We start from the raw sequence: 27,379 nt of genomic DNA, 5'->3' as shown, positions 1-27,379 counted from the left end.
CATTTTCCGACTGGCCTAGGCTAAGAGGTTACAAGCATTGCCTAACAACTCACAAGAGACTATGGGTTGGCTCCTGCCTGGAGCTTGCTTCTTCCCCACCAGAAGCTATTTATGGTTGGTTACATGGGAAGGGATGAATTGCAGCAAATAAATGGAGTGCGCTGACAACCCTGAGAGTCATCTTCCATGAGAAGAGGTTCTGATGGGGGATTAAACTACTTTTAGTTATCTGCGGCCTTATTTGCACGCCGGGCATGTCCTTATAGTACGATCTGCCCAAGGTCTTGGTCTTTTCTCATGGCAAAAGGACAGTAGAGAAGGACAGTAACTGACCTTCATTGCCCTCAAGTCCAAATATACCAGAACTGAGGTTGATTTGGCCACACCACCTGTAGGAAAATCATCTGACAGCTACTGGCCTCTTTCCTGCTCTTTACCGTTCTGCCTATTTTTAAGTAAAAGAGGCAGAAACAAAGCAGAAAGGTGTCAGCAAGTGGGAAGAGATCACTATTTGATCACACAATCAAGTCTAGCAAGATGTGTACACCAATAGCTTGATGGTAATCATTGTTTTAGTTTCAGCTCTCTTAAATTCTCTAAACATATTTACCATAATATAAATATATGTATTTTGCATAACAAACATCATCATAACAGAAAAACTCTCTCTCAACTGGGTTTCTGCTCATTTCCTACCCATAACTCTCTAACTTTGGCCAACACACGACTGCTGAAAGGTGCCCTTGGATGCACATTTCCTGCATTAGCTGGTTTTGTTACTGTCGAGAATGGCTTTGGTCTTGCAGCTGTAAAGCACGAGGGAAAAACGATCAGCCTTGTGCAATCAGAGCGATGGTTAGTTGTGCGTTATATTCCCCCCCAAAAATTACCTTCTCTTGGTCCGGACGAAGGCAGATGGTAAGGCTTGGCTCTCTCTACAGCCAGCTGCCTCTGACCTCTAGGAAGGGTCTTGCCGTGCTGGGCTGAGAGAGAATTTCTGGCAACTGCTCTCTGTCTCCAGCGAGGAGCACGATCATTCTGGTGAACAAAAAGCGTAAAGCAAGAAGTTTCACCCTGTATATTTAGCCAAGTGGAAGGAAGACTAGAATAATAGCAGAACCTACAACTTTAAGGTAAAACCATGCCGGCACCCTGCAGAACCTCATTCTGACACACTTGTCAGCACCCACAAGTTTCACGTGGCTGACAAAACAGCAGCCTTTCCCTTGTTTTTCCTGAAACGCCACTGCCCCAGGTGACTGAATCTCCAGGGCAGCGGCGGGTTACGTTGGACAAGAGGAAGTAAGGATTAAAATGAGGAAGAGAAAGCTACCTACACACCCCTTCCCCCTGGATGGAAGCTTTCAAATGCAGGACCTCAACCTTCCAGAACCACCCCATAAGTTTGCTTCCCTGGAGAACTATGGTTCCGGAAAGCAGCACATGGATCACAGAACCACAACAGAAGTTCACATAACACAGAATTTGATATGGCTACTTTGAGATACAGAAGTTAGGTAAGAATTTCTGTCCAAAAAGTGGTAAAATGAAAGCTGTGGAATTGCAGACCTCACGCTATAACTTGAGGAAATAATAAAAAGAACAACCCATGACGCAAATGTTGCCTGTGGGTTGGCACCCAGAGCTGCGTGTGAGATACAGGAGATGACATAAACCACACTCTTCATTCCACAGTGACCCAAACAACTTCCAATAATCCGAACCCTACATAACGTACGTCGCTGAATATCTGAATGGTAAGAGTGGCTGACAGGAGATACTTATTTAATCCTTAGACACAAACAAACTGTTCGAAGTGGAGTCAACAACAGCCTGGAACACAGAATTTCCAACTGCACGGGGTAGCTCTGGAGTAGTGACACATTCTGTTCAACTTTTAGGTTCAGCTGTAACGTAAGGTGCAGAGGCTTATTGCAAGTATTTCAAAGAAGGGTGTGATAAAGAAAGCAGGATTCTTACTGAGCGCTGTTAAACCGGTCAGTAACCCCTGAGAGAAACTGGCACACTTGGCAGGACTTTTACGCTTACCATGAGATGAACGTTCATCGCCTGGTTCAGCCGTGCTGCTGCCATACAGTTGGCACGCTGCAGATGCCGGGCTAAAAGAATTTCATGAATCCGTAAAAATTTCTCCAAACACTTCTATGAGAAATAACACATTTTAAAACATATATCATGATCCTGCCTCTTCTCTTGGCAAAGAAGGGATTCAGATTTTCCTCTTGCCCACACTTACTTGTTCAGAGTCTGTGAAAGGCAGCCTCAGGAAGTCTCTCACTAGTCCCATCTCCCGACAGATGTCATACATGTCTTTTAATAGCTCTTCCTCCTTTAACTGAGCGGCGTCTTCCTGCAGCAGAGCCCAAGCCTCCGCCATGCACCTGTAGTTAATTTTTTGAGATGTAAAGGCGTATTAATAGTATAACTAAAAAGATGCCCCACAGTTATTGTGCTCAAAGTTTAAAGGAAATTTAGGGGATTGTGATTTCTAGTGTTTGTTCTCCACCTTTCACAGTATTTCAATGCCAAAATGGTGGCAGATATTTCTTTACCTATTGGACAACAGCACAGTGAGGAAAAGTCGCTCTTCACAACTGCTTGCAAATGGTGGCTTCATCACCTGCATGTATCTGAGGGCTCGCCCATGCTCTCCTTGGCACATGAGGGACCGAAGAATTCTCACGTGTTGCCACGACACAGGTTTGGTTGTAGCTGGGTGAAAGAGCAGGGCCAGGGAATTCTGCAGAAGGTGGAGATCAGGTTTACTAAGATCACAGAATCCCAGGTTGGAAGGGACCTCAGCAATCATCTAGCCCAACCTTTCTGGGAAGAGCCCAGTCTAGACAAGATGGCCCAGCACCCTGTCCAGACAACTCTTGACGGTGTCCAACGTGGCCAAGTCAACCACGTCCCTGGGGAGATTATTCCAACGGTGACTGTCCTCAGTGTGAAAAATTTCCCTCTGGTGGCCAGTCGGAATCTCCCCAAGAGCAACCTGTGTCCATCCCCCTTGTCCTCTCTATGGGACTCCGTGTAAAAAGGGAGTCTCCACCTTCTTTGTAGCTACCCCCTAAGTCCTGGTACACGGGGATGAGATCCCCTCTGAGCCTCCTTTTCTCAAGGCTGAACAAACCCAGCTCTCCCAGCCCATCCTCGTATGGCAGCTTCCCAGTCCTCTGATCATCCTGGTGGCCCCTCTCTGGGCCCCTTCCAGCCTGGCCACAGCCTGTTTGTATAGAGGGGATCAGACTGGACACACAAGCACACAACAAAACTGTTCAAAAGTTTCTTCAGTAAGGGTGAATGTCCCTGATACTGGACAGGTAAATATAAATTCTTTACTATTTGCAGGAAAAAAAAATCAGTTAGCCATACAGAAAAAAACCAGAGTCTTTTAAAAGGAGTGATTCACACTCGGCTAGGGTAACCAAATCCCCATAGGCAAACATCACTTCTTATAAATACAAGTTATTCTCCAAAAGAGGTTGTATTAAAATTGTGACAGGCAAAGAGCAACCCTCAGCATCAGAAGGAACATGAATTAGATTGAAGAGTCACTTTTGCGGTCTTCTGTCTCAAATCTTGCTGCCAGGATGGTCATTTGACTATTTAAAGTACCCAAACCACTGCTTTTGAGAAAGCGCTCGACTGCTCTGCTGAGAACAACCTGAACAGACGGCTTTGGCAATTCACATCTCAAGCATTATTAACGCTGACTTCTTCATTGTCTTAATCCATTTCCTCTCAACGCAATTAAAACCAAACTGCAGATCATCACGTATTGCTGAAGGTGCTGCTGAAGCAGGATTACAAAAGAAGCTTCCCATGTTTTATCACCTGTTATTAGCTAAGCACCAGGTTTTTAAAGTCATTTGCTAGATCATAGCCTTGCACTACAACGTATGCCTAACTAAACTGTCACATGCTTACTTCATAGTCCTTGTGGTCTAGAAGCCAAAATCCTTGGATAAGCTTAACAAGGCCCGAAGGGATGGCAAAGGCAGCTGCGAAGGAGTCGACGGAAGGTTCTGTTTTGTTCGGAAAGGAATGTATGATGTCCAGCAGCAAGTAAATTGTCTGATATCAAGTATCTAATTAAGGCTAATAAATTTGCAAGACCAACAATTTATCACATGAAATAATATTATTCCTATGATTAATACAATAGGAATAAATAATAAAAGGAAATAAGAATATCATAGTGGTAGGACGCAGAAAATACTCATGTATTAGTCTTGCCGTTTTATGCTGTTGCAACCTGAAGATAGTCAGGCCCTAACAACAAAATTGCATTCTGAATAAATAACCAGAAAGACAGACTCTCTGATTTCTCTAAGGCATTCAGAAAGGTTGCCTTTCGATATTTAAACAGTTTCGTTGGAAACTCAGGCTCCCTCTTTAGTCACTGGAGCCACCAGCTAGACATTCAAAACACGAGAACGGCCAATGCTTGATTATTAAAGCAAACAAATTCTACAGTTGGTTTCTTCCCTCCTTTCCAGCGTATATAAAACAAGTGAAATTAGGGTGTCCTTACAGCACAGCTTAGCTCTGAATGATTAAAACTGGATTTAAACCAGTATGTGGATCACTCATCGGCAGTGTCACTTTCTCTTTCTGACAGCTGGTTTGGGGGGTCTATTCTCATCAGAGAGCTCCGGGGTGCAACAGCTTTAAAGCCCCTGCTCTCTAGGCTCCCCTCTCGGCTCAGGCAACAAACAACCAAAGCAACACAGTGTATTTCGGCAGCTTAAAAATTCAGTTTCTGCCCAATGGCTTTTCCCTTCTCTCTCTCTATTATTCTGTGTGCCTGCACTTGTAACAGCACAAAAGCAAGCCCTCTTAGCTGTGCTGGAAAATGGATGATTTCAGCAAAATCAGGTCCTGGTAAACCGCTGTCAGAAATCCTTTTGCTCTGAAGCAGCACATTCTAGTGCAGCGCTTGAGGAAGCAGCTGTTTGCTACAGCTATGGGTGCTTCAAAAATGAAAAACAGTTTACATTTTGAGAAAATCTAGGGGAGCTTTCTACCTTTAACATTGCTTAGTAGACCTGTTTTCTCACATCAGAAAAGACTTTGCAACAAAACATTTTAAAAATTCCTAAAAAATCCACAGTACAAAGAATTCAAACAATGCTTCTGTCTGCGACTTAATTCTTAACTACACGTGTTCATCCGCATTGTGTTTGAAGCACAAATTAGAAAATGCATCGAACATGTAGGTGGCAGACATTTGAGACCCCTGATGCGCGTATACTGGAGGTGTAACAGAAATAACTCCAAGGGATACGATTGCATGTTTGTGGCTTTCTTCAACACCTTCTAGCAAATACAGCTCCAGCAGTGCCTGGAATGAAAAGGTAGAAGCTTTTTAAAACTCCTCTCTTTGAGAAATCATTGGCTTTGGGGGAGGGCTGGGCTGGGGCTGGGGTTTGTTGTGGCTGTTGTTGTTGCCTTCAGCGAACACAACACTCACCCGTAAACTAGGAGGTGGGTATTTCCCCGTTCCTCCTTCATCTCTCTGCCACAACTTCTCAACTCGGTCTCCTAACTGGGAAACCATGCCATCGACCATCAGGCAGTCAGAGTCCCATTTTCTTCTGGAACAAAACCTAGCGAGGATTTGCACAGAGGAAAACACTAATTCTGGCCTCTCAGTGTCACAGATTTCCTCCAGCCAAAACAAACCCAGCTAAAGCTCCCACGACTCCAAGAAAGGAACAAACAGACAAAGGCATGATCGTGACTTGAAATAGACTGGAAAGAAATTTCGGAGTCAGGTGAAAGGTGCTCATTAGATCCTAGTGAATTATTAAAGGAGCTCCAAATAGGAATCCAAAAAGCTCCCTTATTAAGGGGAAAGTTGCAGCGACCTTTTAGTTTTCAGGTTTTCTTTTGTGCCGCATTACTTGTAATACAAGGGCAGTGTGAGCAAAGCTAACCCAAACCCCACGCCTCCAGTGGGAGTGTTCCCACACACAGCGGTGAGACCACAGCACGGAAATGTCAGGCTTTGGTCTCAGCACCTCGCTTTTGTTACTGAAAAACAGTCACGGTCAGAAAGCTGAGCCCACAGCTGAATTCTGGTATCACCTGAAGCAGCACGTTTGTGCCTCTGCACATGCCATCACAGTGACGGAGGGCTGGCCTGTTAAACACTGCATTGCTCAGAAGCCCATCGCAGGCTCCTGCGGGCTGCGACGCCAGCCTTTCATTTCCCGAGGAGGACGAGCAGAAGCAGCACGCTGGAGGTGGTGCTTCTAAGGAGCCCGTGAGCCTGTACGAGAGTTACCTGAGAAGGACGCGCAGGAAGAGGAGCTTGAAAGCCAACGCCTGACATAGAGCAGCTTCCACCTGGGCTCCTCCTGCTGCACCTTGCTCATGGTGCCATGGCCACGGCTACTTGAGGACTTTCTTTAGGTTACAGAACAGTTGCCAAAGAAAAATCTGTTCTCACCTAACCCAAGGCACATCACCATTATGCTCGTGAGCCAGCCCAGGAAAGGCAGTTCCCGTGAGGAAGGCACTTTTATCCAGTAGCCAGGAGCGCGCTGGCTGTGCCAGCTGCATGTGACTCTGCCCATCTCCTTCAATGACACCGCGGTGCTTGGGAGTAGGAGATTTGGGCCAATCCCCTTATCGCCATCTATCACTGGTCATTGAGAGAGATTATTTTTGCTTTGTTTTTTGGTTTTTTTTTTCTAAAACATGCTTTCTTCTGTGTCCAGAATAATTGCTCTGCAAAGGCCGTGCCTGGCTGACCTGGCCGTGACTGATCCTGTCCTCACCACACGACCTTTTCCAGTGGTAACAAATGACACAGAATTGCCAATGAATTACGTGCACGTCAAAACAATGATGACACCAACAAAGGGCACTAAGCAGAGGTATATATCAACATTTCAACACAGGAAAGGAACCTCTCTGTTCAGCAGGACACATGCATCACTCCAGTCAAGAGTGTTGCCAGCAAACGCATGAAGCATAGCAAATACAGCTGCTGATGGAAAAGCCACTTGCTGCCGCTTCTGAAATTGCAGCGGAACTGCTCTAGAGCTTTCCTGCACGTCCTACCTTGATAAACGCTCCAGTTTCTGTCGATGACCAGCGTAGTAGCTCCGAATCAGAGGATAATTGTAGAAAGGTCTAGAGAAACGCATCTCATCACCTACAGGCAATAAATAAGAAGTAAGTTAAAGAAGTCATATCACATTTTCAACCTACAGTTTTTGACTAAAAAGACAGAAGAACACACAAGCTGAGCATCAAAAGCACAGGCCAGCCTCCGACTTTGAAAGAAGCCCATCCTCCTTCTGCCTTTGCTAAAAGAGACCTACGACACAGGAGTCAATTCCTCCTTGTCCTAAGTGCCATTTCAAGCTTACAGGTGATGTAGCATCCAGAACATGTAGTGTCAGCTGAAGTTCACTCTAAAAAAAACCCCCCAATTCTCAAAGGGAATGGGTTTTTAAATGAGTCACGTGAACACGCGTAAGACAGTTAAGGCTGACAATAGGATTTATAACCCATCCAAATGATGAACTATTTCCAAGGTGTATTTTTTCCTCAAACAATCCGTAAAAAGTTCAAAACATGCACGTCAGGCTTTTACTGTAAAATCAAGCATTCCCGTGTTGGTGCTTTAGGAGTTACTTGTTTACAATCCCAAGGATTTCAAGCTGTGGACACGAGCAACTCCTTCACTCAGAGGCTTAGTGCTGTTTCTGAGAAACACCCTGGAAAGAAACTGCTTCCATCATTCTACACGACGTAGTTGAAAAAACAGTGAAATCTCAATTTCAGCAGCAGAACTTCAGCATCTGCTGTCACTGAACCGGCACGACTTGGTATTGATGAAGCCTTGACAAAACCACGGGGAAGCACGTGTTCATAGGAAGCACTGACTGCTACAGATGCGTGACAGTTTAGGCTTACCTGAGCCCTCTGGCAGGAGACGGGACCCACAGAACCAGAGGACCACTCGTGCATACAAAGCTGCGAGGCTGGTCACCGCCAGCTTGTTTGTCAAGTCTGCAAAACATGAAAAGAAGCTTAAGAGGACTGTTGGTGTGCAATTTCTTTTGTTTTTTATAAAACTCCCCTCATTGCACTAAAGAGAAAGTAGAAAAATAACACGGTAGGAATCTTTGCCTGTGCATTTTTCACTCCGTATCACTTCCTTAACTGAAGAAAAAGCCCACAATCACAAGCAACCCCTACAAAGAAGAAGATTCACTAAAGGTTTAATAAAAAAAAGTGAAGTCGGAACTACTAAATCCACTCATGGATAAGGCACCTGTTCTTCACGTAGCAGAGAGGTTTACTCTAGCAAAGGGATTTTCTCTTTTCTCCTCAATATGCCAGGAACAAGTTCTAATAGAAACAGCTACAGAAACTCATGCAACTCACTTCACATGTTACTCATTTAGGCTTCCTCTCTGATTTTAGTAATTTCCAATCCAATATTTGCATGCAATTACGCACTGCTAGCTGACAATCAAAGGGAGTATTTGTCACAGTGCCACATCCCGTTGCTGTAATTTCAAGCCGGGTGCTTGCACAGCTCCTTGCTGAACGCAGCCTCCCCACCCACTCGCACGAGCTCCCCAACAAACTCGTGCCCTGAACTCAACGCGCGTTAAGTGGCAGCCCCAACCCCTCCCATTTAAGCCCCTTCTCCCCGCTACATTTGACTTTCTGCCAATCAGCAAAACCAACAACAGCTCCTCTTTCCACAATTACAGCCCCAGCATCGTTCCAAATCTTCATAAGACATACCAGAGAGTTAGAAATACTGTGACAAACCTTTTCCAGCGAGCTCTTGTGCCTCTGTTAGAAAACAGTTTAAGACTGTGCTAAGGTTGCTCAAAAGCAACTGGCGGTGCTGCAGAGCCTGTAACCTCTGCGGGTCAGTGGAGCTGCAGGAGCCGTCAAACAGCGCAACACCTTTTCAAGAACAAGTATGAAATCGTTAGCCTACAGAGCCATTTCAGAGTTTCAAAGTGCACTTCCAGATCTGCGGGCAAGACCATCTACCAGCAGATCACTGAATAAGCTCAACTGGAAAGACTGATTCTAGGTTTGCAGCATGGCTGCACTAGTACTCACAGATTTGCTCAAATTTGTCTTTTGTATAGATCACTCGGCTCCACGTCCAGTCAAGGGCCAACTCTAAATTAGCAGCAGAACTTGGCTGCTCTTTAAAAAGAGAGAACAAAAAAGAAATGAATCAAGAATTCCAAACGAAGAAACCATGCAACATAAAAACCACATAACAAGTCTTACCTTTAGATGTCCAAAGCTTAATGCAGCCAGTCAGAAGCCCTACAGAACCTGTCTGGGCAGCAGCTGACAAGACCGCCTCTAACTGCTCCTCCTAAAAGTAACAGGCGAAATCAAAGGAGAATCCTACCTGCTTTCAACATCCAAACCACCAACAGTAAGTGCTTGTTTCTAACTCTACACTCACTCAGGCATCACAGGCTGGGCTGCTTGTTGCTTTGAGGAGCACATGGAATTTTCCCCATGACATGACAACTTCCCAAAGGCTAATTCTAATCTTTATTTGCATGCCTCTGCATTATCCTCTCAATTTACTGCGTTCCAATTAACTATTCCCAGCAACGTGCCCTGCTTATACCCATGGCACATGGGGTGCAGAGAAGTTTGCCGTCAGGAATGCGCGAAGGGGACAGAACAAACAGAACTCTGCAACGTTTGCATGGAAGCAGTGAAGCCAAGATCAAGCAGCTTTCCAGGCTATGAAGACATGAAGGAGTTACGACACCCCAAACATTAAGTTGTCATTTCCCAAAACGACAGAAAAGAAGTGAAACATTGATGTTCTAATAGGTTTCAGTTTTAGGTGCTTCAAACACTGTGTTCTAATGCCGTGGCAATCCTTCAGAAGGGCAAAGCACAGGCAGGCACAGACGTGCACTGTTAAGGAGTAGCTGAGTGCAGCTGGTGTTCTGATACTTCTTCCAGGTGAAATGATCATAGAAACATAGAATCATAGAAACATTAAGGTTGGAAAAGCCCTCTAGGATCATTGAGTGCAACTGTCAACCCAACACTACCATGTCTCCTAAATCGTGCCCTCAAGTGCCACGTCTACATGTCTTTTCAATACCTCCAGGGATGGTGAGTCCCCCACCTCTCTGGGCAGCCTCTTCCAACGCCTGACCACCCTTGCAGTGAAGGCATTTTCCCTAATATCCAACCTAAACCTCCCCTGATGCAGCTTGAAGCCGTTTCCTCTCGTTCTATCGCTAGTGACCTGGGAGAAGAGACCAAGCCCCACCTCACAACAGCCTCCTGTCAGGCAGTTGCAGAGAGCGATAAGGTCTCCCCTCAGCCTCCTCTCCTCCAGGCCAAACAACCCCAGGTCCCTCAACCTCTCCTCATGAGACCTGTTCTCCAGACCCTTCCCCAGCTTTGGTGCCCTTCTTTGGACACGCGCCGGCAACTCTATGTCCTTCTTGTCCCGAGGGGCCCAAGACTGAGCCCTCAGCAAATTTTCCTTTTTAGGGCTTTTGCTCTTTGTTTGCTTGTTTCTTTGGCTTTTTAAGCACATTCAGAAGTATCTTTCCCTTCTAAATAAAATCATCACATTCAAAGCCATTTCTACACATTCGAATACACACATCAGATTTCCATCTTTTTCTGAAAACCAGTCTCAGACAAGGAAACACACCGAGTACAACTTACGGTGGCAAACAAAACCCCAAACCAAGCTTCTTGTCCCTAATTCTGAGATTTGTCTTACTCACATTCACAGGCAATTCCTGCTCAAATGCCTAACAAGCCTCTGAATGATCTAGTCTCAATTCAGCAAAGGGTGTGACAAATTTCTGCATTTCCCAATTATTTCCAACGTGGAGCTGACATCAGATCACCCAATCTGAATGGAAGAGCCTACATCAGGCTTGCAAAAGAAACAGCCTATGGGCCAGGCCAACCTGCCAAGACGTTCATGTTAGCTACCACACTGTGCACAAGTGCTCTTTGCCCCAGCGCACCCCCACAGATCTGGTGAGGAATCCAGTAGAGAGGAAGATGAGGGCAGGGAAAGCCTGCTCTCCCCTTCCTACTAAGTGCTCCTCTGCCTGATGACTCGCTCGCTCAGCATTTCGCTTGGAGCCTGCCTGGGTGAAGATGGGTTCTTCATCACAAAGGCTGCATCTCTCAGGGAAATCCTTCAGAGGAGAGAGAAAGGTTGGTGCCCTGCAAATGGGAAACCTCTGAAGGAGGGGGGTGAAGTCACTGCGGTGGGATAAAGCAGAGAGAAGGTGGTGGGTGTCACGAGCTAAAGGTGACTGAGGTGTTGCAGCAACAAGAGGGCAGTCCCAGAGGAGTCAATTGGGCACCTGTAGCACAAGGCAAAGGCTACAGGGGTGAAGATCTGCTTTGAGAGGCTGCAGCAAAGCCGACCGATGAAGGGAAAATACAGGGAAGTCATCGGGTAGAGCTGCCAACAGCAATTGTTTGCTGCAGCTCACTGCCTTGGAAGCAAACGATCAGGTATAGTCCAGCAAGCGGATGTTCGCAGCCACTCGCATCCGAGTGAGACACCCCCATCGTCAGGTTCTGCACGGAACCTAATGCTTTGAGAGACTGACGGGGGGGGAAGGTTGTTCTGAGGGAACGATGCTTCCTTTTCTCCGTTCTGTCCTCTTTTCCAAGGTAATCAGGGATCAAAACCTGAACTCAGGACCACGCAGGCAGTTGCACTCATTGATGAGAGAGAAGGAACAGCTTTCCCCGACTTTCTCTTCCTGCTCCTAGAGCAGCGCTCTCTTCCTTTCTAGACATTCAGGCCCTGATCGTGCTTCAACAGGAGACAACGGTGGGTTTACACTCCCAAGAGGGGACCTCAAACATTACATTTGATAAAACTGGTAGGGTACAATTGCAGTTACGCGTGTGGATGGGCAGGAGGAGCATTAAATGGTCCCTGACACCGAAAGCAGCGCCATGGAAAGCTTAGGAAAGGTCCATCTCTTGACATTCTCCATAAAGATACAGTAAAAGCTCACCTCCTTCTGGAAGCCGCTGCACGTCACATGAACAACTCCAGAGCTCAGCAGGCACGTGCCATCTGCAGAGACAATGAACGTTGGACAACATTCCATACTCTCACCGTGATGGTGGCACCAGTTTACATTTTTGTCACAGCAACCTCTGGAAAGGTACAACTGAGTACCCGTTCTCCTCATCACATCACTTACAGACTTTTTTAGAAAAATAATGGCTGAGTGTAGAGATTTTACCTCCGGGGCTATCGAGGTGCTGCGCTTTGAGCTTCAGCCCAGAGTCATTTCATTTGATCACCAGCACCACCTCACGGGCTGCGTTACAGAAGCACCCAACCCCCAGACCCAGCCGCCTGTCAGGCAGGTGTCACAACAGCACACACTTGGTCAGTACAACGTCACCAGAGTTGGGTGGGTGGGGGGTTGGGGTGTTTCGGTTTGGTTGGGTTTTTGCGTGACAAACAATGAACAGGAGAACCAAGAAATGGCATTTGAGCTCGGTTTAAGCTTATCACTATTCAAAGCCGTGTAATACCTACCAAAATTATAGGTGCTTGGATGAAAACACAGCTCAGGTTGTGGATAAGAAGGAGGAACTCTCCAGCTTAGGCTGCACTCCTGCACCACAACATCCAGAAGGAGGTTTGGAGCAGTCGTGCTTGTTACAGCGTCCAGTGACCACAGTGCAAAATAGGGGCAGTCCTGAAGGGATTCTTCTGGCCTGAAAGAAAACAAGCGCAGAAGCTAAACGCCGACTTTCCAATGAATTATGGGGAGGGATACTGAAAACAGCTTCATAAAAACCTACCTTAGCGAGCCTGGCATTTGAGCCTGATACCAGCAGTCAAAGTCAAATACACCCAAATAAGTAGATGGTTTTCCCTGGCCGCGTGTATTCACTTGCCAGCTGAAGACTGAGACACTGATGTCAGGAGATATGACTGGAAAAGACAAGACATTGATTCTTATTGGGAGAAAATACAATCTATCTGACATTTTCAAAACATCACTTTCTATTTTGGATTCATTCTGTTACGTCACTCATGAAACGCAACACTTGACTAAGAAGAATTTTAACAATGTACACCATAGCATCACCTCTGTGATAGGTTTCAGTCATGCTGCCCCCCTTTGCGAGTTCAACCTGTATCCGTCCTAAGACAAATCCAATACACAATTGTCAGGTAATCAAGTTTCCCATACAGTAAGAGTGCATCAAGATGGTTAGAAAAAAACAAAAACCAAAAAACAACCCACCACCCTAGGAAAACATACATTGCTGCTTTTAGAAAGCATACAAATTCTTGTCATATACACTTGATCACTCAGCTGGCATTATTAATTTCCAGATTCGACTCGATTACGAGTGTTACGAATAGCTCCTTTCCAGCACAGTCAGAATGAAAGAACACAATTATCACACAAAACAAACACCAAAACCCAACCCCAACAAACAGGAGATTGGAACAAAGAGTTTAACATCAAACATTGACCATGTTACACTCGGGTTCTCTCAAGAAGTGGCATGGTCTGTCGCCTCTGGGGAGAAGGCATTCTCCAGATGTGAGCAAAGTGGGGGGTGCATCCTTTACCCTGACAGAGCAGGGAACCAGGAGACAGGTCATTTGGCAAAATGGGTCTCTGTTCTCTGCTGAGTTCATCAGGGCTGCTCAGGGAGCCTCCCACGCTTTACTGTGTGTCATCGTGAGCTTCTGTGCCCTTTCAGTTGTGTGAGCCGCTGAAACTGCCTTTGAAGATGTCAATTAGTTTCATAAATCAGAAGCCAGCTGCATTTCTAACCTCAACCCACATCCAACAGAAGCTCATGTGGGCCTACAACTTGAATAGTTTCTGGATAAAAGCTAATGAGGAGCCATCAGAAAAATGACAAGCATTTTTCCATGCCTCAGACTTCATGAAAAGGGGACCAAAAGGGCCTTTTTTGTTGGTTTTGGTTTGGGTTTTTTGGCAGGTGAGCCTGTTGGTTGTTTTTGACAAGGTTTTAGAAGGCCCTCTCCTCAGAATCGTGACACAAGTGGAGAAAATCCAAAGGGGTTTTCATTAGATTTTGACACGCTGTTGTTAGAGGGTGGCACCCCAAAAGAGGTGGAAGCTGCCTCTTCAGGACTAAGTCAAAGCTAATAAACACAAATAGCCTAGAAAGTCATGCCAGTGTCGTCTTTGTAACAAGCAGACATAAGTTAAGGCCAGTAAGAAGAGAGGGAAGGGCATTCACACACCCAAACAAAAGGCTGTGGAAGTTATCACTGCAGCCGGCTCAGAGATGTGCTCAGAGCATCACTGGATGTGCAAACCCAGAGATGCACATCTCATTATTGCAAGGTAATGAAAGACACCAGAGGAGTTTTAACTGTCGGTCCGGACGAGGGAAGCCAGAAGCTATTGCTTTAAGAGCTTGTAGGTGTAGGAACCTATTAGACACAGAGAGGGCAAAGTGCACGGGCAGATCATAGACTCGTAGAATCATTTAGGTTGGAAAAGGCCCTTAAGATCATCGAGCCCAACTGTAAACCTCATACTGCCAAGTCCACCACTAAACCCTGTCCCAAAGCGCCACGTCTGCACGTCTTTTAACTCCCTCCAGGGATGGTGACGCCACCACTTCCCTGGGCAGCCTGTTCCACTGCTTCGCAACCCTTTCTGTGAAGAAATTTTTCCTAAGATCCCAACTAAACCTTGTGCTCTAGACCCTTCACCAGCTTCGCTGCCCTTCTTTGGACACACTCAGCACCTCAGTATCTTTCTCGTAGTGAGGGGCCCAAAACTGAACACAGGATTCGAGGTGCAGCCTCACCACTGCCGAGTAGAGGGGGACGATCACTGCCCTACTCCTGCTGGCCACACTATCTCTCATACAAGCCAGGATGCTGGTGGCCTTCCTGGCCACGCGGGCACACTGCCGGCTCATCCAGGTGGTTGGGGAAGGTATCAAACAGATCTGGCCCCAACACCGAGCCCGGGGGAACAGCACTCCTGACCGGCCGCCAGCTGGATGCAGGTGCAGGCATAGGTTGGAAGAGGGGAAAAAAGAAAGTTGAGGGAACGCTCCTAAGCAATGGAGGGGATGATCTTACTGTTCAAAGACGAGAGCTGGAGGAATAAAATGACTGACAGGCGTTATAGAGGTGACCCCACCATACATCGCTACAGCATGTCAGCAAGCATTGAAGGGAAAAATAGGGTTTATTTTAACAAGTCCCACAGAATTTCAGCACCCAGTTTTTCCTTTGAAATAAGCCCAAGAAGTTAGTTTATACAGAGACTTAAGACTTTCAGGCTGTGGGTATGGAACAGCATTCATTGCTTGGATGCCAAAACCAATTAGTTTAGAAAAACCAAACAGGGACATCAGGAACAAACCTTCATCAACGCTGCCTTCTCTGGCTGCGCGGTTGGGAAAGGTTTCTATAGCCTGACAGCTGAGTAGTTTGGCCTTGCTGCCCTGCCCTCGCAAGGGAAAGGCTCCGCCCGCCAGATCCAAACTGTGCTTTTCAACACAGGATGCCAAACGCTGCGGAAAAAATCACAGGAGAGAGAAGGGTCATTCTGAGAGAAAAGCAGACATTACACCTCAGTAGGAAAGAATGTCTATGTCTACTAGAACCTGCATATTGTACTGTATCTCTCCCAGGCACTTAATCTGATGGCAAAGAGAAACTACAGCTGACAAGCAAGAGAACTGAGTGTCAAACCGTAACGGGTAAGTTTGGCCGTAAAAGCTTTGCACATTTTCAAAACTGAGCATTTCCCTCACAATATTGGTTCTAAATGTGTTTTGCAGAATTCCCTGCACCATCCCGGTTTCTTCACAAACCTACATATTTAGCTACAAAGGGAGATCTGAAATAATGCCATACATAGGCATGCAAAGCGCTTTGTTCCATGACTTGATCACAGAACTGATGAAGTTAGAGGAGTCACGGCCTTCCAGCAGCCAAAGCTCTCTTGCGAGGCATTATCTATAGGCACACACCACTAGAGTGAAAGCCCATCCCTCGGGAGTAGCCATGAGAACTTCTTACTGAGTCACACTCTTCTCTCAAACCACGTCAGCTCCTGCCAGCTCCTCCTCTCACCTCCTCAGGGACTGATGGGTGAAATATGCCTCCCTTCCTTCACCAAGTGCAGCCAACAGCAAAACAACCCGGCGGACATGGCATGCACGTGGGCAAGGCGTTTAGGATCACAAACCCCTACAGAGTCAGCAAACTACTTTGAGACCTACAGAAACTCCAGCAGGATTGTGTGGAACCTCTGAGACCACCATTTGCTAAGCAAGCATTGACTGAAATACTGTCTTTCCAAATACAGCACTTGGTCAAATGATCTACCCTACAACACATGGGCGTGTGGATTGTGGACAAAGAGCAGCTCTACAATTAAAAACCAACCAAACAAAACCAAAAACCAAGCAGCTAAAAGTCTCCAAATACCTACCAGAAAAAAAAAAAATTGATTGTACCTCATTCTACCCAAGTTTCCTAAAGTTTCAGAGCTCTAGAAGGAACTGGCATGAGCTGGCACGAGACAATCCATTCTCGTATGACCTGATATGTTACATTTAACTCACCTACTCTGAGAACAGGCAAGCTTTCTCTTAACCATTCTAGGAAATACTACTAATAAATATCAAGGCTGTAGAGCACAGATCCTCTCCTACTGCACCTCAACAGGAAAGACATGCTCTGAATTAAGATTACTTTCCCATCAAAAAGATTTTGCAAGGGTTTCAGGCATAACACTGAATAAAATTATACGTTCTAAAAACGCGTCTTCTATCTGTTAGATAACAGAGAGGTAAGGCTACTTCATCTCTATTTTAAACACAACCTCTTTGGAGCCACTTCTAAAAATTTACATATACTTTTTTGACCAAATCAGACCACTCTTTACTGTATTTGCGTATTTTGCTGGCTTCAAGAGCAGAGTTCATAGGTAACGCAGCCAAAAAGTAGAAAGAGTTCTCTTTAGAGCTACTAAGTTTCAGGACCAGCACCGAAGAGACCCTGCAGGTGAGCATCATGTGAAGTCCTGCTGACAGAGCTCAAAGGGAAAGCAAGAATTTAAACCTGAAGACCGGAACAGAATAAAGCTGTACGCCCGTGTTTTAAGGAAGGGAGACAGACAGAACCTTATTCAACTCTGCAGTTTGGTTAAACAGAGCTACTCAAAGCCCTGTCTTCTCTTCCTACATGCCATTCACTTGGTGTTTAAATGAAGAATCATTTTATTTGTAAAAGCTGCTGCCTCTTCAGGAACTGAATTTATACGGGCTCTTTGCAGACGGCCCTGGCTGGAACACACGACACGGCGGTATGAAATTGTACGACTTCTTTTCAAAAAGTATGGACAAAGGCCGTGCCCAGGAAGACTCAGCAAAAGATTCTTTTTAAGTCATCTCTGAATTGTCATGGTCAATATTCCCCCTGCCAACTTCACTGATGCTCCCTTAGGGAAAAGGACTCTTTCCAGCCTTTCACGGACGTGCACGTCTTACCTCGTACATGACTTGTCCTGAAGCCAAGCGCCTCCTGTCTGCGAACGCTAACTGCAACAGATGTAAACTCACGGCATCGCCTTCACTGGAAAAGGTATAAATGATGACATTTGGTTACAAAGCTGCTTTATAGTCCTCGTTACCCTTTCCTTAGATCTAGGCTGAGGTTTCCTTAATAGCATTGTCTGGCTCAAAAGAAAAACAGCCCTTCCCAAAACCTGAGAATTGGTCACATTTAGCCACCAAACCACAAAGGAGGAAATTTGGACACTAACAGCTTCTGGGGCAAAGGCTACCCATACAATCTGGAAGCTTCAAGGTGTTCTATGGAATAAAAATGGTTGGGAACAGTTCTTTGCATTGAAGAGCTCGCAATCAAAACTGCTTTACAGTCAAACTGAAAAAGATTGCCACTCCATGAGCAGCCGAGCTGAGTAAATAGCTTGCTGATGCTGAAGGGGGCAGATCTTTCTCCCCTTCCCTTCCCACCAGAGCTCCAGTCCCTCCCCTGCACACACGGCACCTTCCACACCCTCGTTTCAGTCATTAGCCCAGCAGGAAACCACCGACTTGGCTGCTGAACACCTTCCCTGCCAGCCGAGCTGAGCTGGCTCACCAAGGCTCAGGCTGGCACCAGGGAACCGGCCATGCTGTCACCTCCTCCTTTAGGGGCAGCAGGCTGGTGGATCCGCACCTTTAGTGCTCTGGAGCTGCAGCCTCCACTGCGCTCCATGGTATCTTAACACCACGGTGTGAATATCAAGCAAACCATGAAGCAGTCATCAGGAAACAAAGGAAGCCATTTAAGAATGCCAGCACAGAAATAGAGCCACTGTCGCTTTGCTGCCTTTCAGCAGGGAGGAACTAGTAGGTCCCTCTTCATCCCTGTTACATCCTGTACAAATCGCACCGTCAGCTCCTTCCATACCGGAGAGAATCTCCTGCACGGCTAATTCAACAAAACAAATACATGTGGGTGAACTCTAGGTGAACAAATACTCAAAAAAAAAAGAAAAATCAGTGGCCGATAGTAAGCTTTTATTCACCTTTCTTGCGTCGACTGAACAGCCCACAAGTAGCAACAGTTGCGAGGATCATGCTCAGGCTCTTGAAAAGTAACGGCGCAGACAGGAATCCTTCCTCCTTCAAGCTGACAGTGGTGCCTGCAGGGTTAAAAAAAAAAGAAAGCAGGTGAGCCTGGTGGCCCTGCCTGTTTGTAGAAGGGGAGAAGCATCTTCTGAGCAAAGAGCCCCTGATGTGCTTCTCCTCAAGGCACAGAAGGTCACACTCCCATCTCAAACAAGGGAGTCACGGGAGCGACTGCTTTTGATGCAACAGCCACGAGGTGAGGAAATTACTGTCCATCACGGGCAATAACCTGGCTTTATCTCCTCCTCTGCCTGCGGAGCAGGAACATGAAAGATTCCTTCAGCTGCCAGGCAAAAGATTCTTCCTACTCTTGTCGCCTGCTTCAATATTGAACTGAAAATGCAGCCTCTCTTCTGCACAAGCTGAAAACAGCGCCAAACACCAGTAGTGTCTTGTTTCTTTACTTGGACTATCTAAAGCGTTTCTCCTCCAGACTTCTGAACCTTCTTTGCACCTTCACAAGCTATTCTTGCCACCTCACTATCCCTCCACTCTCTATTCATGCCGCCAATAGTTCCCGGTGAGTCACTGCAGATTTGCTTAAGTGAATCCCGATCTGAATTGGGTCAGATATTCCAGGGGGGATTGCTCTTTGGCAGAGCTGAAATCATCTCCCTAATTTCTCTGTTGCTTATCCCTTGACACGACCCTTATTCCACCTCCAAGTGTTCCAAGCAGACTTTCATTCCCATGCATCGCTGCCTTGGAATGGGTCAGTCCCCTCTTTTGGTCGAGGCTGAAATGTGGGAGAGAATGTCTTTTCAGCCACAGATCAGCTCTTGATCCTTCATGTCTCACTCCTTTCAACCTGGACGCTTTAAAGAATATTATCACCACAATCCCATCATTAACATACTTCAGCCTTTCAATGGGTGCCCTCATTGCAGGAGCTGGTTCTGAGAAATAATGTCTACAATCTCTTTCATTGAAGCACACACAACTCCTGCTGTCACTGAATACTGCTGGTGGAACAAACTGCCTTATGGAAAGCAGCTCTCTCACGCCCTAACTGCTTGACAGAACCCAGAGAAGGGAGCTTTCCGCAGTTCCTCAGCCCACAGGCACAATAAGGAGAACAATCCCAGCCCGCTGGGGAGAAGGCGGCCCACTGAATCCAGGTATGGCTCAATGGTTACTTCAGAAGGGGATTCCTAAACACTCCAAGATTACACTCCACATTTCCCTCCCTGAAAAAGGGCTCTTTAAATTAACAGACTTCCTCCTCAAGCAGAGCCTTGAGAGCCCTGCACCTCCAGGCGTGACCAAGTGCAAAGGCCGACTTACTCCCGCTGCAGAGTTTTCATATTCCACAGTGACAGGGAGCCGTCGGAAAAACCCACGGCGAGCTGGTTGCTTCTGCTGATGTAGCACAGGGTCGATATTGCTGTTCCTGAAGAACACTGTAACTGAAGGCAGAGATGTCTCCCTGCTCTGGTCACGGTTGCTCTTCCTTGTGAAACGCCAGCAGCAGCTCTAGTGACAACTGTTAGACCTGCACGCACAAAACCACACAATAAAGGAATGCGTTATGCCATTCAGGTTGCATTTGAAACACTGACGTGACAACATGTATGATCTAATTCTACCGTCCCTGGCAAAATACCCATTGATGCAATACTTTGTCTGCTCTTCCCATTTTGTACGCATTCAGAGCACATAGGAACTCTCTGACTGGACAGGTATCCTCGCTCCTATTTCAAAACCAGGTGAAAGCGAAACCTCCATAGACAAATTCTTCCTGGGCTCTGCACATCAGGAGTTTGGGCCTCATGGTGAAGCTACTTGAAGTGACACCAGCTCCCGAGGCCACTCTTGTAAGAGCAAAAACAGCGTATGCAATCCGAGTACACCAAGTACAGGTTCCGTTTGGTCAAATGCAGGGATTTTGGTAAGGCATATTTACTTTAAAAAACAAGCCTAAACTTTGCCCCAAGTCAATGAACAGAAGCAGAAGAACATTCCCAGGAAATAGGGCACGTCCGACACACCTTCCTGTCAGGCAGCTGCACCGACTCGGATGGTCAAATTCCTACCCCTCACTGGCGAGAGTCACCGTGACAGAGGGACCCTGGTGGGAGGGGGTATTTGTAACCTTAGGAGGAGTATGAAGCCACTCCCATTTTTAATCCATTCAGGACTAGACGATGTCAAACCGCCACCTGTAATCAGCAGCCATACACGTCTGCACAGCAGTAGCTTCAAAGTGGGATGCGTGTTGTTGATTTAAAAGACACAAGTTTTCTTACTTTTCCGTTCAAGTTTAGAAACCGCAAGCTCACCCGATGGTTCATTCTCCCTCTCACTGCAAGAGAGATCATCCAAACCAAGGTCCACCACAAGCAGATGACCAACATCTGTCGCCACTGCTGCCACGCCACAAAACCCTTGCAGAGCCTGGTGCAGGTGCCAAGGCCTCACGCTGGCTCCTCCGGGGTTAGTTATGGGCTCTACAGCAGTTACCTACAGGAAAACTACAAGTTAGTATTTAAGCTCTTTGACAAGCTAAATAGAAATCACTCAAAAGTGAAACCAGAACCAGCCCATCAGAAGCAAGAAAGTAAATACAGGTTTCTCAGACTTAAAAACACAGCATTGATCCCAATTATATCCAGACAAAACAAACAAACAAACCAACCCCCAAAAATGTCCGGTACAAAAATCCGTTACTGCCTTCCGTTTACTGGGTTTCCTGCAGGGATTTCGCTGAGCTCACTCCAACTGCAATGGTGCAGTCTATTATCACAGCTTACCAAGTTCCATTTTCTACTTAGAAACCATTAACTCGAAGACAACACAGAAAATCCGTTAAATGCAAGAAACTTGACCGTATTTAAGGGACTGGAGTAAGAAAGACCAAACTCACTCTCGCTCTCCCACGGCCCCCAGCCCGTCAGCACTGGGATACAGCCCACGCCTTCTTTGCCAAACAGGTATTAGGGCAAATCTCGGCTCTCAGTCAGACGCGGCAGCGGCCAAGTTGCAGGGGAGACACACCGCTGCCACGGCAATGGAGTATTGTTACAGATAGTGGAAGGGAGATACCAGCTTAGGGAAAGTTACACCAGTCCTCATTTAGAATCAAAAGAGCAACCAGGGAAAGCAGAAAAGTTTTCAGTGCCGAAACAGCGGCAAAAAGCCCAGCAGCTGGTTCGCCAAAAGCCAGCTCCCGCTGAGGAGAAGCGCACGCTGCTCTGTAACACGCGGAGCCGCCTGCCAGCAGCTTTAGTACAAGGCCCTGATGAAGACAGACCTTTCAGCACCTGCAGCCCCTCCCGGGACAGCCCTGGCTGCTCCAGCAGAGACACCAGCACGTGAGGGCTCCTGCACTAAGGCTCCACAACAAAAGAACACGGGCTGCCCTTCAGCCTCCTTGCATAATGTCACACAGTGACACCAGGGAGCTTTACATCAACACCAACCTGTTACACGACAATGGAACAGAGCAGTGAGCACCACAAGGATTCCTTTTTTTATATATATTGGTTTTTCTCCCCAGAGGTGGGGAAAAATTGACCAAACCTCCAAGCCCCAAAGTTCTCTCCTCTCCCGTATCAAGCACTTGCTGTGACTGCGCTGCCTGGCAATCTGCTACAGAATTTACCTTTCCTTTGGGCCACAAGAATTCTACTCCTAGAAGTGCCCGCAGTAATTGACACAACTTTATATTGTTTCACACTTCCTGGAAATCAGATGAAATCTCCAATCTTCTCAGCTACTCAAAGCACCACCAAAAGTGCGTTGATTATTCGAATTCTTGCTGCTCCAAGCCTTGATGACTCTCAGGAGGAAAGCAGAAACACTGCACATATCGTGCTGCAGAATCAGCCAAAGTTCCCGTGTTGCTGTTAACTTTTTTTCTTTTAAGGTCTCGTTTTGTTGTTGTACAACTGGCCCCAAATCCACCTTTTCCACCTTTGCATACAGGTTCCCAGTTTTAACGCTTCAGTTTTCCCTGTAGAAGCTCCTGGAACTGCCTATTTTCCCACGGCACCAGGCACTCGCTTTGCACACTCTCCTACACTGCTGCCAGCTCATTCTGGGAACGAACGCAGAAATCCTGTCTCAGCTCCCTCACTCTGAAAGCTGCCCTTCTGCCTCACACAAACCAGGAAGAGTGGGGAAAATACCATTCCAGAGCTCTGAAACATGCAACCGTTATAAACCAATTTAATACCATTAATATTTTCAATTCGGGTTTGCTTTTACAAGTCTGAATGGCTGCACGTCTATGTCAGCACACAGCTTGCCTTTCCATCTCAAACGCTGAGATTTATCAGGACGATCGGCAAACCCACACAGCGGAGCACCAACCCAGCTCAGCTCGTTAGAAATCACCACCACACAAACGCGCACTGCCAGCAATCACACTGTAGCGCTACAGACAAACAAACCCCGCCTGGATTCTAGCAAGTCAAACCCAATCACGCTCTGGAAAGCTGAGTAATACGGAAGTATTTATCTGTCGCAGATTCTAAGGTGGTAAAGATAGAGTGAACCTTGATGTTCCATTACCTTAAGTTGACTCTTGTCTACATTCAGATAAGGAGCCGAGGGGAAAGGACGTCATTTGAGTTTATGGGTTAGAGAAGGCAGGGAAAATTAGCAACATTACACCAGAGTATCCCACCGGCACAAGCACCATATGCAATAAGCAGAGGTTCAAGGGCTTCAGGCTGAAAGTCGGTCTGTAACCACCTGCCAGGTAACGCAGTGAAGCCTGTTTTTTTCCCATCCTAAGTCAACAGAAAAATGTGCTTTGCTCTAAAGTCACCTGCTTGCTAGTCCCAGACTCCTGGGAATGTGCCGAAGTCAGCTACAGCACAGCCATGGAAGTCTGAGATATTTTAAAGACAGTATTTCTGACATAATGAACCATTCAGGACATGTATGTTACCAACACTTGAAAGGCAGGGTGAGGACGAGGTCTTTGTCACTCTGGCTAAAAAAAAAGGTAGTTTTCAAGGCCTTTTTGTCAAAGTGGAGAATTAGGTAACTACGTGCTCTACTGTAAAACCAGAAAACTTGTTTGACTCTCTCAGCAAACTCAAAGGATAACGGTACCGTTAACCCCACCATTTCACATCAAGGTGCTCTCGACTGGACACTCTGCAGTGACAGTATGATGACACAATAGAGAAAATGGACGTCCTAGCAAAGAGACGCTCCAAAGCTGCTCCTGAAACAGCGTTATGCAGCACCTGACAACGTTTCCCCCATTAAAAAGGACCTACCCTTCCTGGCAGAACTACTGCTGTAACCACGCTTGATGTTCCAAGGTCGTACAGGCAGAGAACACTTCCCTCTGCTTCTCTCAAGCCAACCAGCAGCCCCGTTCCCGTCTGCCAGGAAACCTCCTTCACCACGCGGATGGTGGGAGGCTGCTCACGGGCTCCACTGAAACGGTGTGCAGAGAGCCGCTCTCCCGTCACAGCGCTCACGACCTCCAGCTGAGGGCCACACGCCAGCCAGGCCAGCCCATCTCTCCCTGGAAGAAGAGAAAAGGCTGGCTAAAGCAAACTCCCAAGAGAGGGTTGAAAACAACGGGAAAATCACAATCACTGCCCCTTTGCTTCAACAGAAGTACCTCACAGAGCAAGAGAGGCTTACCCAATTCCGGTCGATTATTGAAAATCACCCACTGAATCCTCAACCAATGCATCGTAAAATGAACCACCTTATTATTTTGCATTTGGACTTGTCATTCCTGCACTGAAGAATTCTGGTTGTTTGGGATAAAGATTACAATAGATTGGTCTCTAGTCTTTATACCATATTCAGCTTGGTTTTGCTAGAAATCATCTAAATACATAGGAGAATACAACTCCTAAAGCATATACTTCAAATATGGCAAAATCTCAGCCAATTCTTTTCTAGTTTACTAACTTTGCTCGACACACGCCTACTTTGGGCAGGGATTTGGACTTCAACAAGGAATTACCTTAAAATGGGCACTGCGGGAGCCAATTTCAACTTTTACACACGCTGATCACAGAGAGAAGTTAGCACATTTAGTTTCACTGAACTACTTCCAACACAAAGGGAGTATTAACTCAACTACTGCACTTACAGTCACACAGAGAGATCCTACATGGTCTTCACAGGCGCCCGGACACCCAGGCAGGCCCCCAGCGCTACCTTCAGATCACCGACAAAGTCAGCTACCTCATCTGCTCAGCCGCTCTCAGCAGCTCTCCCGGGACACTCCTCTGCGTCCCATTAAATACTCTGCAAACCTGGCTGCAGCGCCTAACAGGGCTTTCCTCTTCCTTCTGTTTTTAGTCAGGCTAGGAAAGAAAAAGCAGGGGGGGTTGCCTCTCTAACACTGTGGAAGAACTAGTTCTGCACGGGATGTTATGATGGTACAAATAAATACAGCCCAAAACCACACCAGGACTTTTTTGAAAACTGCCTTTCCTTCAATTAGAAGTTGAGGAGGGCTCACGGACTTGCCCGTGTTATTTTAATAGCTCAAGACTGGCGCAGGCTGTTGTCCTTTCAAAGTTTAACTCTACTAATGTTTTAATGTTAACATTTTTCATCATTTTGTCATAGTTCATCCTTTCTGTTCTCTCAAAACCTGATGCACCTGAGCAGCACCAACCTGACACAGCTGATACTGTGACCCCGTGCCTCAGGTCACCTCCAGGCAGTAACAACTTCAGAGCAAGACCCAATTTCAAGGAAAAGGCTCACCTCTGGAAAACCGCCCACGCAGCACAGAACCTCGGGTGAGCTCATCTTCCCCAAGAGCCTGAATGGTCACCTCGGGAAACTGCAGCAGGCTGCTCGTTACCTGAGCCGCGAGGTCTTGCATTCTTCACTGTGAATAGAGAAAAAAATGCAAAAAGAGGCTCCTGACAGCCATCGACATTTTTGAGATTGACAGAACTTTCATCCCTTTGCCGTGAATAATCTCCCGTCCACCTCCTGCGGCTCTTTTCCTTAACAAAAGGGCACTCAGGACAGGTTTGGATCTGACAGCAGAGCAAAAGGAGAATCCTTTGCTTTTCTGATGCCTACGAGATCACCAACAAAAAGGGACGCAGGGGTATTGACAGGATAAACAACACGGGGAAAAAGCCCAAGACACTGGAGTCAAGTCAAGCAAGGCGGCACGAGTCAGAGACCGAGTTTTGCATTAAAAAGCTCCAGAAAATAAATAAGAAAGAACAAGTTGAGAAATTACATGTTTGAGCAGAATCACATCCAGCCAAGTCAGTGTTCTGGGATGTCACCGTTGACTGACATGTAGTACATGAAAGTCAGATTCAAAGGCCAACAATGTTACGGGCTTACTGAAGGAAAAGCTAAAGATACGGTCAGTCGCAGCTGAAGACGTGATGTCACAAACCAGGTTCACTTCAGTGCCACCAAAAGAGAGGCCTTGCTGCTGCCCCCCTCTCTCCATCTGCTCCTTCCTTCTGCTCCTGTATCCCTGTGCCTTCCCTTGCCCTGACCTGCACACGTTTTAGAGCTCCTTAGGAGCCACATTAACTCCCCAAGCAGACAGGGAACGCACCCACAAGAGCAGAGAGTTTCCCACTAGCTTAGAGAGTGAAACGGGGTTGCAGAGAGAGCCAGCAAGCATAAAAGCTGGCACAAGGAAGGAGGCAGGACACTGCACCGGGGAGAAGGAGAGGGGATTTGCCCATCTCCATTCTGTGGCCGTAAGCCGTCCTGCTAGCTCATGCACGTGTGAAACCACACACTCACTTTGCAAGGAGAGCTGCAAGAAACCCCTTTGCTTTTAGAAAGGGCAGCACCCAAGGCACTCTCAGTCAACTCTGGACTCCCTCGTGCACGTAGAGGCTCACTCTCGCACGGAGGGAGGCTGAGGCTGACGGGCGTCATTCTTTCACTCAGCCAGATGTGGAAGCTAAAGTGATCTCAGGGAAGCGTTAGTTACTTGGTGGTCAGAGAAGGGACACCATTGCCTGACACTGCTCGGGTCACATTGTCTAAGGAAAGAGGACAAAGAGTGGGAAGAAGCCAAAGAAGAAGAAATGGAAGAAAAACTATGCTCTGTTGAGAAAAAACAGCATCCGCTTTGTTGAACAGCAGGGAAAGATCACAATTATAGAGCTTTCTGAATCACTATTAATGACTGGTTCAGTGACATTTTCCCCAGAAATACAGCCCCCAACAGCCCCGATCCCGTATCTGATGCAGACCACAGATTTCATTTCCCTTTACATGAAAAAACCCAAACCCGAGACACATCAGCGTTTGACACTAGAGCCACTTTACCCAGCTGCCTCCTATGGTTATTCTCCAACACGACTATTCCTGCATGCAGGAGCTGCAGTCCCTCTCCAACGCGGCAAAGCTAGCAAAAGCTCCTCAGGTCACTCCTGAAAGTGTGCTCTGTTGCACACTGCTTGGCGTACCTGGACAGACGGGCGCAGGCACCGAGTGTCTCAGGGCAGAGCACACACGCAGCCGTCCTGACAGAGGCAGAGCCCAGCGAAGACAACGTTCCCAGTGCTCCCACAGCGCTGGCCCCTCGCAGCACCGGTTCCAGAGTCACGGAGTCACAAGGGAGAGAAAGGCCTTCCGGAATCCCTGGGGGCAGCTGGTCCAGCCCCTGCGCAGGCAGGGTCACCCAGAGCAGGCTGCCCAGGGCCAGGGCCCGGCGGCTGCTGAACCCCCAGTGCTC

General features: G+C 46.9%; 1 protein-coding gene and 2 long non-coding RNA genes across 6 annotated transcripts in view; 1 reads left to right on the top strand and 2 right to left on the bottom strand.

Moving 5' to 3' along the window:
• Positions 1-27,379, top strand: part of LOC142051435 (uncharacterized) — a 175,215-nt gene that overhangs the window by 99,485 nt on the left and 48,351 nt on the right. The gene's annotated exons all lie outside the window — the stretch shown is intronic.
• Positions 1-27,379, bottom strand: part of LOC142051434 (uncharacterized) — a 140,546-nt gene that overhangs the window by 70,209 nt on the left and 42,958 nt on the right. The gene's annotated exons all lie outside the window — the stretch shown is intronic.
• LOC142051449 (protein ELYS-like) lies at positions 588-25,537 on the bottom strand. Its single transcript, XM_075080577.1, has 23 exons — positions 25,417-25,537; positions 23,955-24,208; positions 21,003-21,183; positions 20,008-20,215; positions 18,621-18,737; positions 17,575-17,659; positions 15,438-15,588; positions 12,865-12,997; positions 12,596-12,777; positions 12,060-12,121; positions 9,307-9,397; positions 9,130-9,219; positions 8,823-8,967; positions 7,957-8,072; positions 7,096-7,189; positions 5,498-5,621; positions 5,312-5,368; positions 3,952-4,098; positions 2,574-2,761; positions 2,258-2,402; positions 2,050-2,163; positions 891-1,038; positions 588-806 (listed from the first exon to the last, which is right to left on the bottom strand). Exons 1-23 carry the CDS (start codon positions 25,535-25,537, stop codon positions 670-672), a joined length of 3,090 nt encoding a protein of 1,029 aa, XP_074936678.1. The 3' UTR covers positions 588-669.

Source organism: Phalacrocorax aristotelis, unplaced genomic scaffold (genome assembly GCF_949628215.1).
Source record: "Phalacrocorax aristotelis unplaced genomic scaffold, bGulAri2.1 scaffold_34, whole genome shotgun sequence".
NCBI classification, from domain to species: domain Eukaryota; kingdom Metazoa; phylum Chordata; class Aves; order Suliformes; family Phalacrocoracidae; genus Phalacrocorax; species Phalacrocorax aristotelis.
This window is presented reverse-complemented; position numbering and strand designations above follow the sequence as displayed.